The following is a 17,195-nucleotide window of genomic DNA, read 5'->3' as shown; positions in this document are numbered from 1 at the left end:
GGGTTTGACCCCTGGGTTGGGAAGATCTCCTGGAGAAGGGAACAGCTACCTACTCCAGTATTCTGGCCTGGAGAATTCCATGGACTGTATAGTCCATGAGGTTGCAAAGAGTTGGACATGACTTTTATTTATATGTATTTTATCAAAAACTATAGATGAAGCCTAAAGTCTTTTTGTGAGGTTTTTTTTTGCTTTAAAATATCTCACAAACCTTCAAATAATTAACTTATAGACAACTACATTTAAACAGCATACAGTTAAAATAAAAATTGTTTTAATAATTAAATTAGAAACCATAATCAGTATCTAATGCAAATTGTGTGTATCTAATGCATATATGTACAATATGAATTATATATGTATATAGTCAGAAATATATTGATATAAGACAATTGTTCTTTGATTTCTATAAAATTAAACAATAATATAGCAGCTTGAAATCTGTCCACAGTCTACAAATTAATGCGACTTTATTTTGTGATAAGTTTACCAGTTTATTTTTAAAATATAAGGATTGATAGTTATGTGTTCTTATCTAATTTTGGTCTGTCAGAGAATGAGATCTTTATTTTTTTAATTATATTCAGATCTCAGACATGAAGAGTACTTCATACAATAAAATTCAGTAAATTATTTTTACTGTAAACACATTCTTGACTTAAAAATAAAATGCAACCCTCTCTTCAAATGAAATTCTAACCCTTGTGATCTTGTGTGTCAAGGCAATTATTTATAATATGGTATGGAAATTAGTATATTCAATTAAAAGCTGAAAGTTAGAATTAAATAACTCAATTTTATCTACTTGACTATGTAAACATACTGACAGTTTTAAATTGTTTGACACAGGCCATCATTTGTGTCTTTTCAGTCTATACGAGAAGTCACAGGCTACGTGTTGGTGGCTCTTAATCAGTTTCGCTATCTGCCTCTGGAGAACTTACGCATTATCCGTGGGACAAAGCTTTATGAGGATCGATATGCCTTGGCAATATTTTTAAACTACAGAAAAGATGGAAACTTTGGACTTCAAGAACTTGGACTGAAGAACTTGACTGGTAAGGAAAACATACAAAACAGCAAATATACTTGTATTATCAATATAATGTGATAGACACACACAAATGTGTACATGGTTTCTGCAGCATGTATTACATTGAGGAACTTTATAAAGCATTGAAATACATATTAATACTACTTATTCATTTTGTGAGAAATGATGCTCTACATTGCCCCAGTTTTATGTACAGATATTGTAAATGCAATCTGAAGGATAGCATATGACTGTATCTCATCTGAGCAGAAGTACACGCTAAGGAAATGCTCAGTGACTGAAAACAGATATGAAGCGGGTTTAAGAATGCTCTGCTCAGTAGTCTCAGGTGAATAGTGGACCATATCATCAAATCTCTGCAATAACATCCTAACTCTCACTTTCGTTAAAGCTCAGTAAATACACAGACTATTATATCTTGTTCCATTAATCTAGCTTTTCGTACAATCTCTTATTTTTGGAAAACATATCTAATGTTATGTTTTTAACATTAATCAAAACATTAATACAGTTTTGATTTCTTTTACTGAGCAACTCACTAAGTGCCATAAGGAGTTCTTCCTCAGAAAGCTTTAATCATCAGTGATTTTTTTCCCCCTAAGATTGGAATTAGGTATCATCTTGCTACAAATAATTCTGTGCAGGACTCTGTGTTATAAGCTGGCTTTTGCAATTCCATTGATGTCTTTTCAGTTCATGTAGTTCAGAGTTCATAAAGCCTATGGTGGAAGCTATTGGTACAAGAATTTTAATCATGAATTTTATTATATGTTCCTGCAACCAAAAATGTGCTAATTAGTAATTACATCAGAGTGGGAGAAAGGCGTTTGAACTATTAATTTAACCTGAATTAATAAAATGCAAAATTAATATTTTTTTGTGTGTCTTTGAGTCCACAAAGCGGCCATGTTTCTTGATACTGGAATTTGAAATATTTTAGAAGTATTGCCTTAAAATATTAAGAAACAAATAAGATTAATATTGTCAGGTTATTAAAATTATGTATTTATATATTTGCAGAAGACATAAAATATATAATTTTAAGTTAGAAGTAGCTTAATAGTTATACAGATGTGAACCAAAATTGGAGTATCTTAGATGAAGGAAGGAGTGATGATTATGTTATTTATTTTGGACATGATTGCTATAGACTTCATGACATAATGGTAAATGCAAATTGTCCAGAATTTATATCCTTCATCAACATTTTTACCTTTTTTTTAGTTCAAAATACTTTCTTTACTGAAGAGCAGGGTATTTGACTAAATTGCTACTTGCATGGAAATAATGATAGGAGGAAGAATTTTGGAAATAGAGAAAAATTGAATGATTGAAATTAGGAATCCAAAAATAACATGATCCAATTAAAACTTGCCAAAAGCACATTGTGTTTTCTTCTTGCTTTTCCTCTGATTATATTAAAGAAAAATTGAATAAATTTATTTTCAAAATCTTATAACATATGATTATGTTATTATTCCACAATATATGCTATTTGAAGAATCTTCTCACAAAGAAAATTAGTCTTTAAAGAGTTATTCATTTCCACATTTACTTAACCTCAATACTATTAAAATATAAAAAAGGAATTATTTAGTCACAGTTATGCAACATTTGAGTATATCTTTTCTGTTAGCTTCCACCATGTCTTGTTATTGTGACTGTTGTCTTACTTATGATTGACTAGTTTCATATCAAAATATAGCATTATTATCTTAAAAATATTATTCCCTAAATTGCCAGAAAACCTTATAATATTTTCCTGTGTAGCAGTAAAGATGGAAAATTAATAAATGAGTAAAATAATTATTTGAAATGTTTAGAAAAGATAAGTATTTATTCAACAGTTATTATTAATTTCTTATTTGAATATGAATTAATGAAAAGTACAGTAAAATAAATGGTGGAAAATTTAGATATTTTGGAAATTTTATATATATATATATATATATATATAAAAAAATAATATGAATGATGACTACATGCCAACACTATTCCATGAGACAGTCTAGAATTATTGATCATATTTTAGGTAATAAGATCAATAGTGTTACTCTTATTTTGAAAATCAGAAGTTTTACAGTAAGTACCACCATGTTTGGGTATAAGAATATACGAGGAAGGACAGGAGACTTGTAACTACTTAACTCTTTATCAGAAAGGAATTGGGATAAAATTTGCTCTACAGTAATATCTTAGAGAATTTAGTCTCCTAAGTAACTTGATCAAACTAGTAAGCAAACATTGCAGTTCACTTTAGGTAAGATTGTTTTTGGGTTTTGGAAAGAGCTTTCTTTTCTTGTTGATATGTTATACAAAAAAAAGAAGATATATAATGTTATATTAAGGGTGGAACTACTGGGGCTAGCCCTAATTTTAGACTCAGGGTTCACATAATGTGAAGGGAAATAGAAAACCTGCTAAGTAGTCCCATACCTCATTGCCTAACTGCAGTAGTGAGTTAAACTTTTAACCCAGTTCTTAAGGGGCCTGTAGTATCAGCATCACCTGGGTATTTGTTCTATAAATTCAGATTCCTGGGCTTCACCTGAGACCTAATGGATGGTAAATTCTGGGGCTCGGGCCCACCAATATGTATATTAAGGACCCCTCCAATATTTCTGATAACTATTAAAGTTTGAGAAACAAAGTTCTAATTAATTAAAGATACTAAGGAATGGTAGCAAAGTATCTGGTTAGCCTCTTCACCCTTACTTGATCCAAATACTTTTCATTCATTTATTATCTCCTGGAGAGAAGAGAAGGAAAAGTACAGATATGTTCATGATTGAATGACAAGAAATATACTTCCGGTTGATATAGGAATGAAAAGAACACATTAGGAGCCTGGATGGAAGTGAAAGTCATTCAGTCGTGTCTGACTGTTTGTGACCCCATGGACTATGCAGTCCATGGAATTCTCCAGCCCAGAATACTGGAGTGGGTAGCCTTTCCCTTCTCCAGGAGATCTTCCCAACCCAGGGATCAAACCAAAGTCTCCTGCATTGCAGGCAGATTCTTTACCAGCTGAGCCACAGAAAAAACCTTGGATGGAAACGTTTGTATAAAAGAGTGCAGAGACAAGCAAGATGCTGGGAATGAACTTTCTTCCGTATTACCATTTTGTCTAATATCAATTTTATATAATGGTAAACCATTATAAGGACAATAATAATTTATCGTGAATTTTCCTTTTGAGCAAGATTTTCTTTTTGAGCACTTTCGACAAAATAAATAACAAGTACTATGTTATAGCAAATAATTTTGAGATTGACATTTCAAGGCTTTTTGATGTATTCATATTTTGTGTTTCTCCTGAAATCTTTTTTTCTGTGTTGACTTTAGAATAATATTTAGAATGATATGCCTTTATAATAGTACGTATGCTCCTGCAAACTCTATCTTTGTGTAAAAGGGATATTTGGTTAACATGAGAACTGTCATATATAAGGGTTAATAGTTGGATACCACTTACATGTATATAAATTAACTCTTCACCTTATGCATTTTTATTAATTTAGCTTGATGCTCACCAGAAGCTATTCCTTGGATGATAAACATTACTACAGATCTCACTTAGCTACTTTTGTTGTGGTTATGACCAAAGACAAGAACCGTACTTAAACATGTTTTCTGGCTAAACAGAAAGACTTGTCTTCCTCCTGCCACTCACATTTCCCTGGTCCATTATGAATGAGGTGGGGAAGTGCGAAGGGTAAGGCCCCTAGACTAAGCATATGACACACAATCCAAAATGGAGTAAGGAACGTGTCTTGGCAAGCTCTCAGTGCCCTGTTACACTGATCGTCCTTTTCTGGTCAAGAGACAGCACGTACTGCCATCCGTGTTTCCCATCAGACACATATTCACCTTCAGGTCACTGGGAATGACATCGCTGCGTTACAGGGCAGGGACAGGGAGAATGTGTTACTACTTCCTCAGTTAAGGTCACTTGCATGTGCTGTGGTTCTTCTTAATCATTCTCAGTGATGATGTTCTGATGATTTTATCAGCTCCTTCTTAAACAAACATTCACACTTGAAATTCAAGTTAATGTTTAATACATCTAAAACCTTAAGTTGATGAGCTCCTACTTATTTAGTCACCTGTCTGGCCAAAATATAAAGGTTATTTTATTATATGGGACATAAAAACCACTCTTATTTTGCTCTTTTATAATTTACAAAATTACCTCATCTGTTAGTAATGGTGGACAATATGATACAATTTAATCTATATTTTATATTGTAGATATGAAGGAATCTTTGAGAAATACCTAAGGGTACTAACATCTGTTCTAGTATCTATATCCTTTTTTATAATGATGATAACCTAGGTACAAATTTAAGATATGCATTTGTTTTTTTACACCAAATTTCAAATTGAATATTTAAATTGTCACTTTATGAATTAGAGAATATATGTTTTGAGTAGGTGAAAGTTCAGATCAGATCAGATCAGTCGCTCAGTCGTGTCCGACTCTTTGTGACCCCATGGACTGCAACATGCCAGGCCTCCCTGTCCATCAACAACTCCCAGAGTTTACTCAAACTCATGTCCATTGAGTCGGTGATGCCATCCACCCATCTCATCCTCTGCCGTCCCCTTCTCCTCTCGCCTTCAATCTTTCGCAGCATCACGGTCTTTTCAAATGAGTCAGTTCTTCACATCAGGTGGCCAAAGTATTGGAGTTTCAGCTTCAGCATCCGTCCTTCCAATGACTATTCAGGACTGATTTCCTTTAGGATGGACTGGTTGGATCTCCTTGCAGTTCAAGGGACTCTCAAGAGTCTTCTCGAACACCAGAGTTCAAAAGCGTCAATTCTTCGGCGCTCAGCTTAGACTTATAGATTCATATATTAATGCCTGTAATATAGATGACTATTTTAATTGGTTAACTGTGTACTGAGTCATCTTAATTATTTGAGATGTGGACGAAATCAAAAAGTAAAATGCTTAAGTTACTTTGAGGAGCCCACAATAATAATGTAAAGGATATATTAAATTTACTGAATTCTCCTAGACTAAAAATAAAATAAAATGCTTAGTCTAGGAAATACAACATCTGAATTGATGAAATGTCTGAGAAATACATCTGAATGTCTGCCTTCGAGTATGTAATGGCTACTAATTAAAATAGTACACCAAAGAATTGTAGCACCTTTTAATGTTTAAAGTTCCTAACCTACTTTGGCGTTATTAATTCTCAAATAAATAATTTTTAATGGAAAGGCCACCTGTAATTGACTCAGTGTATGTCAGAAAGCATAGATGTGGAACCAGAAAAATCAGTTTAAATGTCATATCATCACTTAGCATGTCTCACTGAGACTCAGAGTCTTCATCTTTAAACCCGAGGAAACTTCTACCTCAGAGTGTTAGTTAGAGGCATTAGTGAAATAAAGCAGGGAACTTGTCAACCACAGCACCTTCCATGTAGAGAGTACTTAGGAAACCTCAGTGCTCTTTCTCTGTATTGTTTTGTTTTTAGCTTTCCTTTGTGTCAACACACTGACAAAACAATTGTACCTGTTTCTGCATATTCAGATAGATGCCTATTGCTTCACTGCGGCTTTGAAAAGTGACTTGTTGAGACAAAAGGATGCTCCGAATTTCAGCATCTCTTCCTGATTCTACTTTGAAACTACTTTAAGTATAAGATGTCTTTCTCTGGCAGTGAGAAGCCTGAGGCTTTTCTTTGACTACTTTCAGTCTGATTGCTGCCTTGGGTACTTCACAGCTCTTCTTTCCTGTCTTTCAGTGTCTCATGCCAAGCACCTGTTGCCCTAGCCCTTCATTTCAAATTCCCATCATCATGTTTCACTCTTCATTGGCCCTGACATTTGTCTTGACCTAGACAAGAGACATATTCATTCTAAGTTCTTTTACTGACAGTAGAGTCACTAAGCATTCTTCAGCACCTCTGGGAAAGGTCTTAGTAATGTTTGAGTGGGTTCAACTAGCCTGTTTCGGGGATTGCTGTTAAATACGATGTTTGACAAAAGTACTACCAATATTTACATAAGAAGCAGCACTCAGCATATTGTGAGATCTACAGGAACAAAATGATCCAAAGAATATTTCTAGCTTAAGGTAAATTACTTGGAAAATGATCTGATCAAAACTAACCTACAGTGAAAATCCTGTGAGTCAGATGGAATCAGTGAAGAGTGGCACATTCTTATGAAGGTGTCAATTTTTAGATCAGGTCCACAATTTCTAAAATTGATACTCTAGCCAATGTTTTCTAAAGAAGATTGTTTGCTTGTCATGTCAAACAGTGTGCATTAACTAGAAAAATGAAAACGACAGCAATACATTTATGTATATAAGTAAGACAGAAACATAGTTGAAAGGAAATGTTATAATTATGGGATCAGAGAGAGTGACCAGTTGAGCAGATTTCTAGGACTCAGCTTTAGAGAACTAATAAGTGAATTTATGGAACCGTATGAAGGTAAAAAGGGAATTTCTTCTGCTGTATCACTGATCAGAAGAGAGAGCATTACTGGAAAAGTGAAACACGGGAAGGGGGAATCTCCAGGGAATAAGACCATTTTCTTTTTTTTTTCTTCACTAGCCATCATGTTTTCTGTCATAGGTACTAAGATAATCTACTCAGGCCATAAGAAGCCACACCCTTGGTTTATCTCCCATTCAGGGTTCCTGAAAATTCCCATTCTCTGAACTGCATTCTTTTCCATCTCTATAGCATACTTAGGAAAAGCTGAGGAAATTTAGCTTAATGGGACTCTTTCAGGAAAATTCCCTACTTGAGACTTTAAACCTGTCATTATTCTTTCTTGTCACTAACATATACCAAGATCTGTATGTTCCCTTCCCTAAGAGAAAGTATATATATATATATATTCTAAGAAAATATGTAAGGTCAACAAACTCCCATATTAAAGCCCATTTATTAAGAAAGCATGCTTGTTTGCTTATGACATTTAGAAAATGGAGGAAATTCTTTGCTCCTCAGGGTCTGAAATGCAGTGAGAGAAACGGATTTGTTATCACCATAAGTCCATGATTTGACTCTGAGGAAAGACGTAAGAATATCAGAATATCTACCTCCTCTTCACATTTGCTTTGCTGGGCCTGCAAATTGTTGCTATTGTTTTTAGTCACTAAGTCATGTCCAACTTTTTGTGACTGTAGCCTGCCAGGCTTCATGTCCATGGGATTTCCCAGGCATGAATACTGGAGTGGGTTGCCATGCCCTCCTCCAGGGGATCTCCCTACTCACGGATCCAACCTGTGTCTCCTGCATTGGCAGGCAAATTCTTTACCATTAAGCTGCCTAGGAAGCCCAGACCTGCAGATACTTGACTGAAAAGAGCTGGTAAATTCTCTGCATCATTCCCAGTTACCAAACAAGTTGGGGCCAGAATCATTAGATTATGGCACATTCTGATTTGCTGGAATCAAATTGGAACTCATGAATCAGTTTGAGTAATATTTGGGGAGAACCTGAAACTGTATTTAATGAGAATAAAGACTATGTGAGATCTTTGACAAGTTTACTTAGAGGAGGCAGCCCCATTCTTGGCAGATGCTAAGACGCTAGGTCAGAGGTTAGAAACGAGGCTCCATGTTGTTGCCTTTCCATGTTTATCAAAGGCATGATGATTTTAATATCCCACATTGTCATGGAGTTTCAAACTTTACAAAATGTTTCAAGTTTCCCTTTCTTTGTTTCACAAACAGCTCGTTAGTGTTGACCTGGAAAGACTCTTTATTGTCATTTTACATCTAAGGAAACGAAGCTTGAAGTTTTGTGGTTAATTGTTGTTCAATCCCTCAGTTGTGTCTGACTCTTTGCGACCCCATGGACTGTAGCATGCTAGACTTCCATGTCCTTCACCATCTCCTGGAGCTTGCTCACATTCATCTCCATTGAGTCAGTGATGCCATCCAACCATCTTGTCCTCTGTCATCCCCTTCTTCTGTCTTCGAACTTTCTCAGCATCAGGCTCTCTCCTAATGAGTCAGCTCTTTGCATCAGGTGGCCAAAGTATTGGAACTTTAGCATCTGTCCTTCTAATGAATATTCAGGATTGATTTCCTTTAGGATTGACTGGTTTGATCTCATTTAGGATTGACTGGTTTGTGGTTAATAAGGACATCTTATTCTAGAATCTAGATTTGTTTTTCATTTCTTCATATTATGCCATTCCTAAGAAATAGGACAATTTCTCCAGGTGAGGCCACAGTCAGCAAGGTATTAAAATGGCTATAAACATGAAAAATTCAAACTTTGAACAGAAGACATTAAGGTTGTATTTTAGTAAGACCTTCTTGATTTTAATTGTTACATAATACTTGAATACATTATGAATGTATGAATGGGAAATGTTAAGTGAGTTCACAATAAAATACAAGCAAACACATAAAATGACAATCTTATAAACAATCTTATAACTATTAAAAGTTTATTTTATTTATTAACTAATTTTATAGCTATTGCTATTTGACTGCAGCTTTTTAAAAATAGAAGTTACTATTCTCTTAACCATGATTCAGATGTTTATTAATAGACCCCATTTTACCGGTGAAAGTTCAGGATTCTTTTGGAAAGTGATGTCAGTTCAAATATTTATTAGCTTTATTTTCTTCCACTTGTATATTCAAGACATTGTGCTGAGATATGAGCTCATCCAAATTATCTCTACATCCCTGTCTTCTCTCAGTAAATATTATAGTTCTGACAAATATTTACCCACCAACTGCAATGTGAAAGCATTGGGAATGTATTTTCCCCAGTTATTTATATATTAATTTTTGGTCAAGCATCTATGGGATCAAGTGCCCCCCATTTTAATCTAGTTTACCTTCTAAAGCAGAGCTGTCCAATAGAACTTCCTGTGATGATAGAAACATTCAGTCTCTGCTCCATAAATTGAGTGGTCAATAGCCAAATGTGGCTACTGAGAACCTGAAAGGTGGCTAGTGCGATGAAGGAAATTGATTTTCAATTATATATAGTATAATTTATTTAAATTTAAATAGCCACGTGTGGTTAGTGGCAATCAGGCAGTAAAGTCTTAAAAGGATAACATATTTTCTGAACCCAAGCAGGAGGCAGTGAAATTTACAAGCATGAAGAAAGAATTAGAGCACAGGCTCTAAATCCGGATGCTCTCCATTCAAATCCTTTTTAGATGCAAGTTATTCGATGTTTTAAGCCTTAATTTCCTCTTGAAATGAGTGTGATGAGCATGTAGTTTGAAAGACAGTTGTGAAAGTTGAATTATAATTTACATATAGCATTAAGTGGGCTTCCCAGGTGGCACAGTGGCAAAAAATCCACCTGCCAATGCAGAAGAGGCAAGACACACTCATTTGATCCCTGGGTTGGGAGAATTCCCTGGAGTAGGAAATGGCAACCTACTCCAGTATCCTTGCCTGGAAAATTCCATGGACAGAGGAACGTGGCAGGCAACAGCCCATGGGATCCAAAGAATCAGACACGACTGAGCTCATACACACATACATGGCATTAAGTGCAGTTCCTGAAATAAATATTAGTCATTATTATAATATTGGAGAGGAAGAATGCATTTGGTAAGAATAATAGAAACAGTCGACTTTTACAGTCATTGAAAGCATGTTTGACTTACGTGATCAAATTGTATAACATAAAAGCTCTCATTTATGATTTAGTGCCTGACCATATTGTATTTGAGCAAGCTGAGTTCTGGATGCCATGCTTTGCTTCTTAATATGCTTTAAGCTGCTAGGTATTAGGACTTAGGATTTCTGTTTATCAGAAATCTGACTTTTTAAAAATGAGATTTTTACTCTGCGCCTCACAGGGGAGACTAAAAGCACTTAGTTATAAGTAGGTCCCTAAGTCTCTGTCTTAAATAACTTAATTGAAAAACCTAAGGACTAGAAGATTATAATGATTTTTATAGTAGAGAAACTATATTGAAAAGTCTGATCAGAATTATTTCTGGCATAGACAATAACTTATCTTTAGGATTGTCCAGTTTATGTTGAAAGTTTTTCATTATATAATATTTATTTAATAGCAAATTAGTAACAAAAGAAACTCTACTATAGGATGTTTTGTCAAATAGGTAACTACCATATTTCACCAAATCTAAGTCATCATCAATTGTAAAAAAAAGTTTTTGATCACTATTTTCAGGCCACACTGGAAAAAAAAAAAGAAAGAAAAAGTAAAATCCCAGTATAAATGTAAAAGATGGTATGGAAAATCTAGTCTTAACAATATTAAATATGAAATATGTATGCATTTTGTTCAACAGAATAAAATGATAAACTAATCATATGTAAACAAAATAGAGATACAACAAACATTATTTTCATGAATCATAGCAAAACTGCTGCTTTCTAATTGTTAAACTGTTTGCTGGGGAAGCATCTGAAACAAGTTGCAATAGAAATAGCCAATATTTCAAAAAATATGAGTGGTATTTTCCATTTATCTATATCTATCAGAAGATAGAGAAATGTGAATTTACATGGCTTAACACCTTTTGATGTAATAAACAATACTAACCAGGAAATTTGAATTGTTGGGTTTTTTCCTGAGTTGAGCTGGTTACTGACTCTACCAGCAAAAGAGAAGAAAATTATTTCAAAGGTAAAAAAAAAAAAGAAAACATTTTTCTAGAAATTTCCCTTAAACTTTCCTCTTTTGGTAATATATAAAAGGTTATTATAGAATACCAGAGAGAAAAAAAAGAATGTTTTCACTTGTATCTTTTTTACCAGTCTACCTGGAAGTTCAGTACAATGCTTTTATCTGTTATTCTAGATCCCATAGTATGGTACCCTCCTCCCACCCTTAATACTTTATGACCCTTCTGTAAAATGTATTTTATATGTTCTAGCTGTAATTCTATTGTAAACTAAGTCAAATTGTGTTAGTTATTAAATCATAATAACCACAACAATTTTAAGGAATACCTGCAGGGAAAAAATGAAGAAAAAATGATAACCTGTAACCTTTTTCTTCCTTTGAGGACTATTCAGTTCACTCAATTTCATTAGTGCTATGATGCAAATTAGAGGTTTGATTTTTGGTATCAGTAATGTGGGAAAAAGCTGGTGTTGAAAAAACCATTTTGTATTTTCAATCTCCTATGAAAGGGACTTCAAATTTTAATTCAATATTTAAATGACATTTAATGAGTATATTGTGATAACTATTGACAAAGTAAAGCATAATTTCAATTTTAATAGTTTCCAAATTATCTAAACACTCTGCTTTAATATTTGGTGAGGTGGTTCTGTATTATGTAGAATTAAACATCTGTTGATGTCTCATCAAGTACTTACTATTATGAATTTTCTAGCTTTAAAACTGTAAAGCTTTAAATTCTTTTTTAAAACTGTAAAAAAGAATTTTACTAAAATTCTTTTAGTCTTTGTATCTTTGTTGCTGCTCTTTTTAGCATAATAAATCTAGGAAACAAAATATCTATATGGTATAACAGAACCCAGCATATATATATGACTACTACTATTATTGCTTAGGGCTAGTGCACTGGGACGACCCAGAGGGATGGTATGGGGAAGGAGGAGGGAGGAGGGTTCAGGATGGGGAACACATGTATACCTGTGGCGGATTCATTTTGATATTTGGCAAAACCAATACAATTATGTAAAGTTTAAAAATAAAATAAAATTTAAAAAAATAAAAGTAATATTTAGATTAAAAAATAAATAAATAAAAATTATAATAGCATTCATAAATAATATGTATTGCTGTGTGTAAGTTACTGGTTTATAAACATTGTCTCTCTTCATCCTTATAATAACCCCAATTAGTAGGTTACTGTGATTATTTCCATTTTGAAGATGAAGAAACTGCAGTTTTCAAATTAAGCAATGAGACATAAAGGCCTGTTGCTTAATCTATGAGGTTCAGATTTGAAGCCAGTTATTATAATTCCAGATTTTCCTTTATCATCATGCTACAGAGCTTCTGAGAAGGAAGGAGGTCACATGACACTGAACTTTTATCATCTTCTGCTATGTGTGAATGAATTGAGAATCTGTGAAATTACTCATATGAGGAGGTCATATTCCTCAATTCAGTCTTTCTTTTTTATTTCCTAATAAAGCTTTAGTTAATGTAGATACTTTACTAAGGAAGTTAAATTATTCTAAAAAACATGAAGATTGCATAAGTGAATTGAATTATTTCTTATGATATTGAAAAATAATTTTACAGGCCATTTAGGTTTATTCCTACAGATATTAGGAACTAAACTGATAGAGTATATTAACAGAATTAAAAAGTGCTCTAATTGGGAACTTACCTCATGACCTTTTAAAAATTAACACTAGAATTTAAAAAAATTAAAACACAGATTAAATAAGTATATTTGGTGCGTGTTTTGTTTTGATTTAGCTCCAAAAGTTGTACATTTGGTCAAGATAAGTTTTTTGATCCTTGCCTTAGTCTAGTGTTCTTTTTACTGTATTATTTCAAAAATGATTTTATTCAAGGTTCTAGAGAGAGGGAGGAAACATTTTAAAGATATTTTGTTATTCTGTTTTTTCTTCAAACATTTATTTTTAATTAAAGGAAAATTGCTTTACACTATTGTGTTGGCATCTGCTATACATCACCATGAGTCAGTGTAGAATGTTCATGTGTCCCCTCTCTTTTTAACCTCCCTCCCACTTCTTACCCCTTCCCACCCCTCTAGGTTGTTATAAAGATTTTTTTAAAATATATATTAATCTATATATGCTTGGGTTTGAATTCTTATTTACAAAAGGGAAGAAAATGAAACAAAAGCAGTTCTAGAGTTCATGTCTGACTCAGTAGTAATCCAAATTCATCCACTATCTACCAAATACTATGAAATTTGATATGTGCTTTATAGGGTCATTCAAACAATATTATTTAGTAGTTTTGCAAGGAAAAGATGGTAGAGATAATAAAGTAGTTAGTACATGGTCTACTTATAGATAATGTCTTTTAGAAAAATGAAATGGAGCAAAGCAGCAGCCTATGTCATTGCTATCACTTTTCGCATAGTCAATGTGTGGCTCAATTTCACACCTATGCATTACATTGTCATTTCGTGTAGTTAGAAATTACATGTCATAATGATAAATCTTTGCAATTAAAATTGTATCATGCTTCAAATGCAGCCCTGTGGTGCTTAGGGAAAGGGGTGGATCAAGAACTAGTGTCTTGGCTCAAGTGCCTCTTAAAAATTAAGAAAATCTAACTATCACTTGTGCAAAATAAATACATCAGAGGTTGCAAAATAAGTTATCAACTCCCATTCATTAAAGATTATCTGCATAATTTAAGTAGCTATCCAAGTATTTTATGTATTTAATACGTATTACTGTGACAGTGACTTCTTATATTACATTTGGTTATTATTAAATATGAAATATTAAAAACTCTTTAAAACTGAATAGAATTTGTTGAACCATACATTTCAGTTCTGATGTCTGATTTAAATTTAAATCAGAGAGAGATTTAGTGTATATTTTCAGTTCATTTACATTTAATCTATTAAAATGTGACTTAGTAAGTTTTTCAATACCAGAGAAGACTTTGAAATAGTTTCCTTCTGAATCACAAAAATCTTAGAATTTTAAAGAGACAATGAGACATATATAATTGTCCAACTAATAGGGATTAAAAGTTCAAAAATAGTGTTTTAAAATTTCTCTTATGTAGATAAACATAAAGTTATGGCCCCCAAAATGGTTTTTGAAAATATTTCTAATTAAAATAGTAAATGACTATATCAACTACTTTGTAAAGTTGAAAAAGTCCTGTGAACAAGATGCAATAAAATCAGTAAGATAAAAAGGGCATACGAAGTTGAAAATTGATAAATATCTATGCATATTGAGTTGACTCATTGGAAAAGACTCTGATGCTGGGAGGGATTGGAGGCAGAAGGATAAGGGGACGACAGAGGATGAGATGTCTGGATGGCATCACTGATTCGATGGACATGAGTCTTGAATGAACTCCCCGGGAGTTGGTGATGGACAGGGAGGCCTGGCGTGCTGTGATTCATGGGGTCGCAGAGTTAGACAGGACTGAGTGACTGAACTGAACTGAACTGATGCATATCTGTGATATTTTTATAAGAACCAACTCTGGTTGTTATGTACTCTGGTTAGCACTTCACCCATGAAGAAATGAAAAACAGTCACAGCAAAATGAAGTAGATTTTGTTGTATCTAAAATATACCCTGAATGTGGCCATAAAGTAGGAAATAGTTTTGGAGAGGGCAAAGTAACAAAGAATAGAGGTCAAAAGTAAAATGATTGAAAGAATCTTCATCTAGAAATAAAATGTTTTTCCTGATAATGTTGATTTATGATCAAAACTAAAACCTATCATATGCCTTTTAGATGAGAAGGTATGTTTCTAAGATTATGCAAACAGTATTTCCTACATGCTCTCTTCCAGTCTCAGCAGGATGAAATAATATAACAAACCTGATTTTTAAAACTTAATAGATTTGAAATTTCATACTAGCACTACAACTAACAAAGGAAATGTCAAGAACATCTAAGTCCTGTGCATCAGTTTCCTCATCTGAAAATGAGAACTGAATGACAAAATGAATTCAAACTACTTAGCATAGTGATTAGCACAAAATATATGGTAGTTCTCTTCCTGTCTCTTCCTTCTTTATATGATCCTCAGTGGTGTGGAAGTATTTAAGAGTATTAATTTCTTATCCTTACCACATCTATGTGCTGTGTTCTGTTGTGGTTGTGTTAGTCGCTCAGTCATGCCTGATTCTTTGCGACCCCATGGACTGCAGCCCACCAGGCTTCTTTGTCCATGGGATTTTCTAGGCAAGGATACTGGAGTGGGTTGCCACTTCCTACTCCAGGGATCTTCCCAACCCAGGGATTGAACCTGGGTCTCCTGCACTGAGGGCAGATTCTTTACTGACTGAGCTACCAGGGAAGCCCATGGTCTTTATTGACAGATATATTTAATTTTAGTAAACCCTAATCTCACTAGCAAATAAACGATTCATATTTTCTTCCCACTTGTACGTTGGCCATATCACTTAATATCTCTTGTACTGAATTTTTAATTCTACAATGAAAGTTTTTTTTTTCATTTTTTGGTCTGTTTTTATGTTTGTTTTTAATTTTATTTTCTTGATGATATCTACCTGCTATCTATCATCCTGGAAAGGTTCTGAGGCAAAGTGTGAGTCATATTTTCTTAGTGCTCAGTTTCCTTTCTTAGAACAAATTAGAGCATGGCATTAACCCTTCCAAATCAGCAGAGAATATTATATTTTTGTTTTCTAAACACTTAGGAACTGATGTTCAAGCTTGCTATTAAAAATGAAACTCCATGTGGGTATCTAGGGACTTTATTTGTGTTTGATTGTTCATTGTCTATTTATTTCCTAGCATAATTATAACAATGTGTCATGGCAATATTATCCACATGCATTTACATCTAGCTATGTGTTATTAAAGCTAGACCCACCATTTTTATTTTGGGAGGGGTGAAATAGAAAAGGATAGATTTATTACTTTGCCAAGTAAATGGGGCCACAGTGCACTAATGCTCTCAAAGCCATGTGTCCTAACTTGGAGAAGACAGTGAGAAGTTTTATAGTAATCATTCTAAGAGGGGATGATATGCTCATGGACATGCTTCTGATGGGTTGATGGTGAAGTTAGTAGGAGTCAACCTTCAGATCCAATAAGTCTGGGGTCCACATGCTTATGGGCAGCATACCATCCTTAATTATTAACTTCTTTCACCTGGAGGGAGTTTCAGTCTCTGAGACAACTGGGCTGTGGCTGGAGTCAGGAGTGAATACTTAGTCTCATGGGATGGGGTCACGTGCTCTGTCCCTGTGCAGTCCTCTCTGTCCCCTTTGTAGATGAACTCATAGGAAACGTACTCAGCAGCCTTAAGAAAGAGCACAGGGCCGGCCAGGTTCTTAGTGTTCATGGTGATCACTTGATGTGGCCCTCCTCACATCCACCTTTGAGCTGATGGGGTTCAGGACACGACACCCTCAACTGTGGCACCTTGAATATTGTAAACTGAAGGAGCTGGAGAAAACAGCAGAAATAGAAAGGTCACTTTTACTGCCAAACTCTGGGCTCTCTGTGCACTGATGCCAAACAGAA

General features: G+C 34.1%; 1 protein-coding gene across 6 annotated transcripts in view; it reads left to right on the top strand.

Annotated features, from left to right (window-relative positions):
- The window catches only part of ERBB4 (erb-b2 receptor tyrosine kinase 4), a 1,287,830-nt gene that overhangs the window by 707,444 nt on the left and 563,191 nt on the right, over nt 1–17,195 (top strand). For all 6 annotated transcript variants that reach the window (XM_027566608.1, XM_027566583.1, XM_027566617.1 and 3 more), the window contains exon 3: nt 872–1,058. In XM_027566608.1, coding sequence (XP_027422409.1) covers nt 872–1,058 — 187 coding nt within the window. The remainder of the gene's footprint in view (nt 1–871; nt 1,059–17,195) is intronic.

The sequence above is a fragment of the Bos indicus x Bos taurus genome, chromosome 2 (genome assembly GCF_003369695.1).
Source record: "Bos indicus x Bos taurus breed Angus x Brahman F1 hybrid chromosome 2, Bos_hybrid_MaternalHap_v2.0, whole genome shotgun sequence".
Lineage (NCBI taxonomy): Eukaryota > Metazoa > Chordata > Mammalia > Artiodactyla > Bovidae > Bos > Bos indicus x Bos taurus.
The sequence above is the reverse complement of the archived record's forward strand: the minus strand, read 5'-3'. Positions and strand labels throughout refer to the sequence as shown.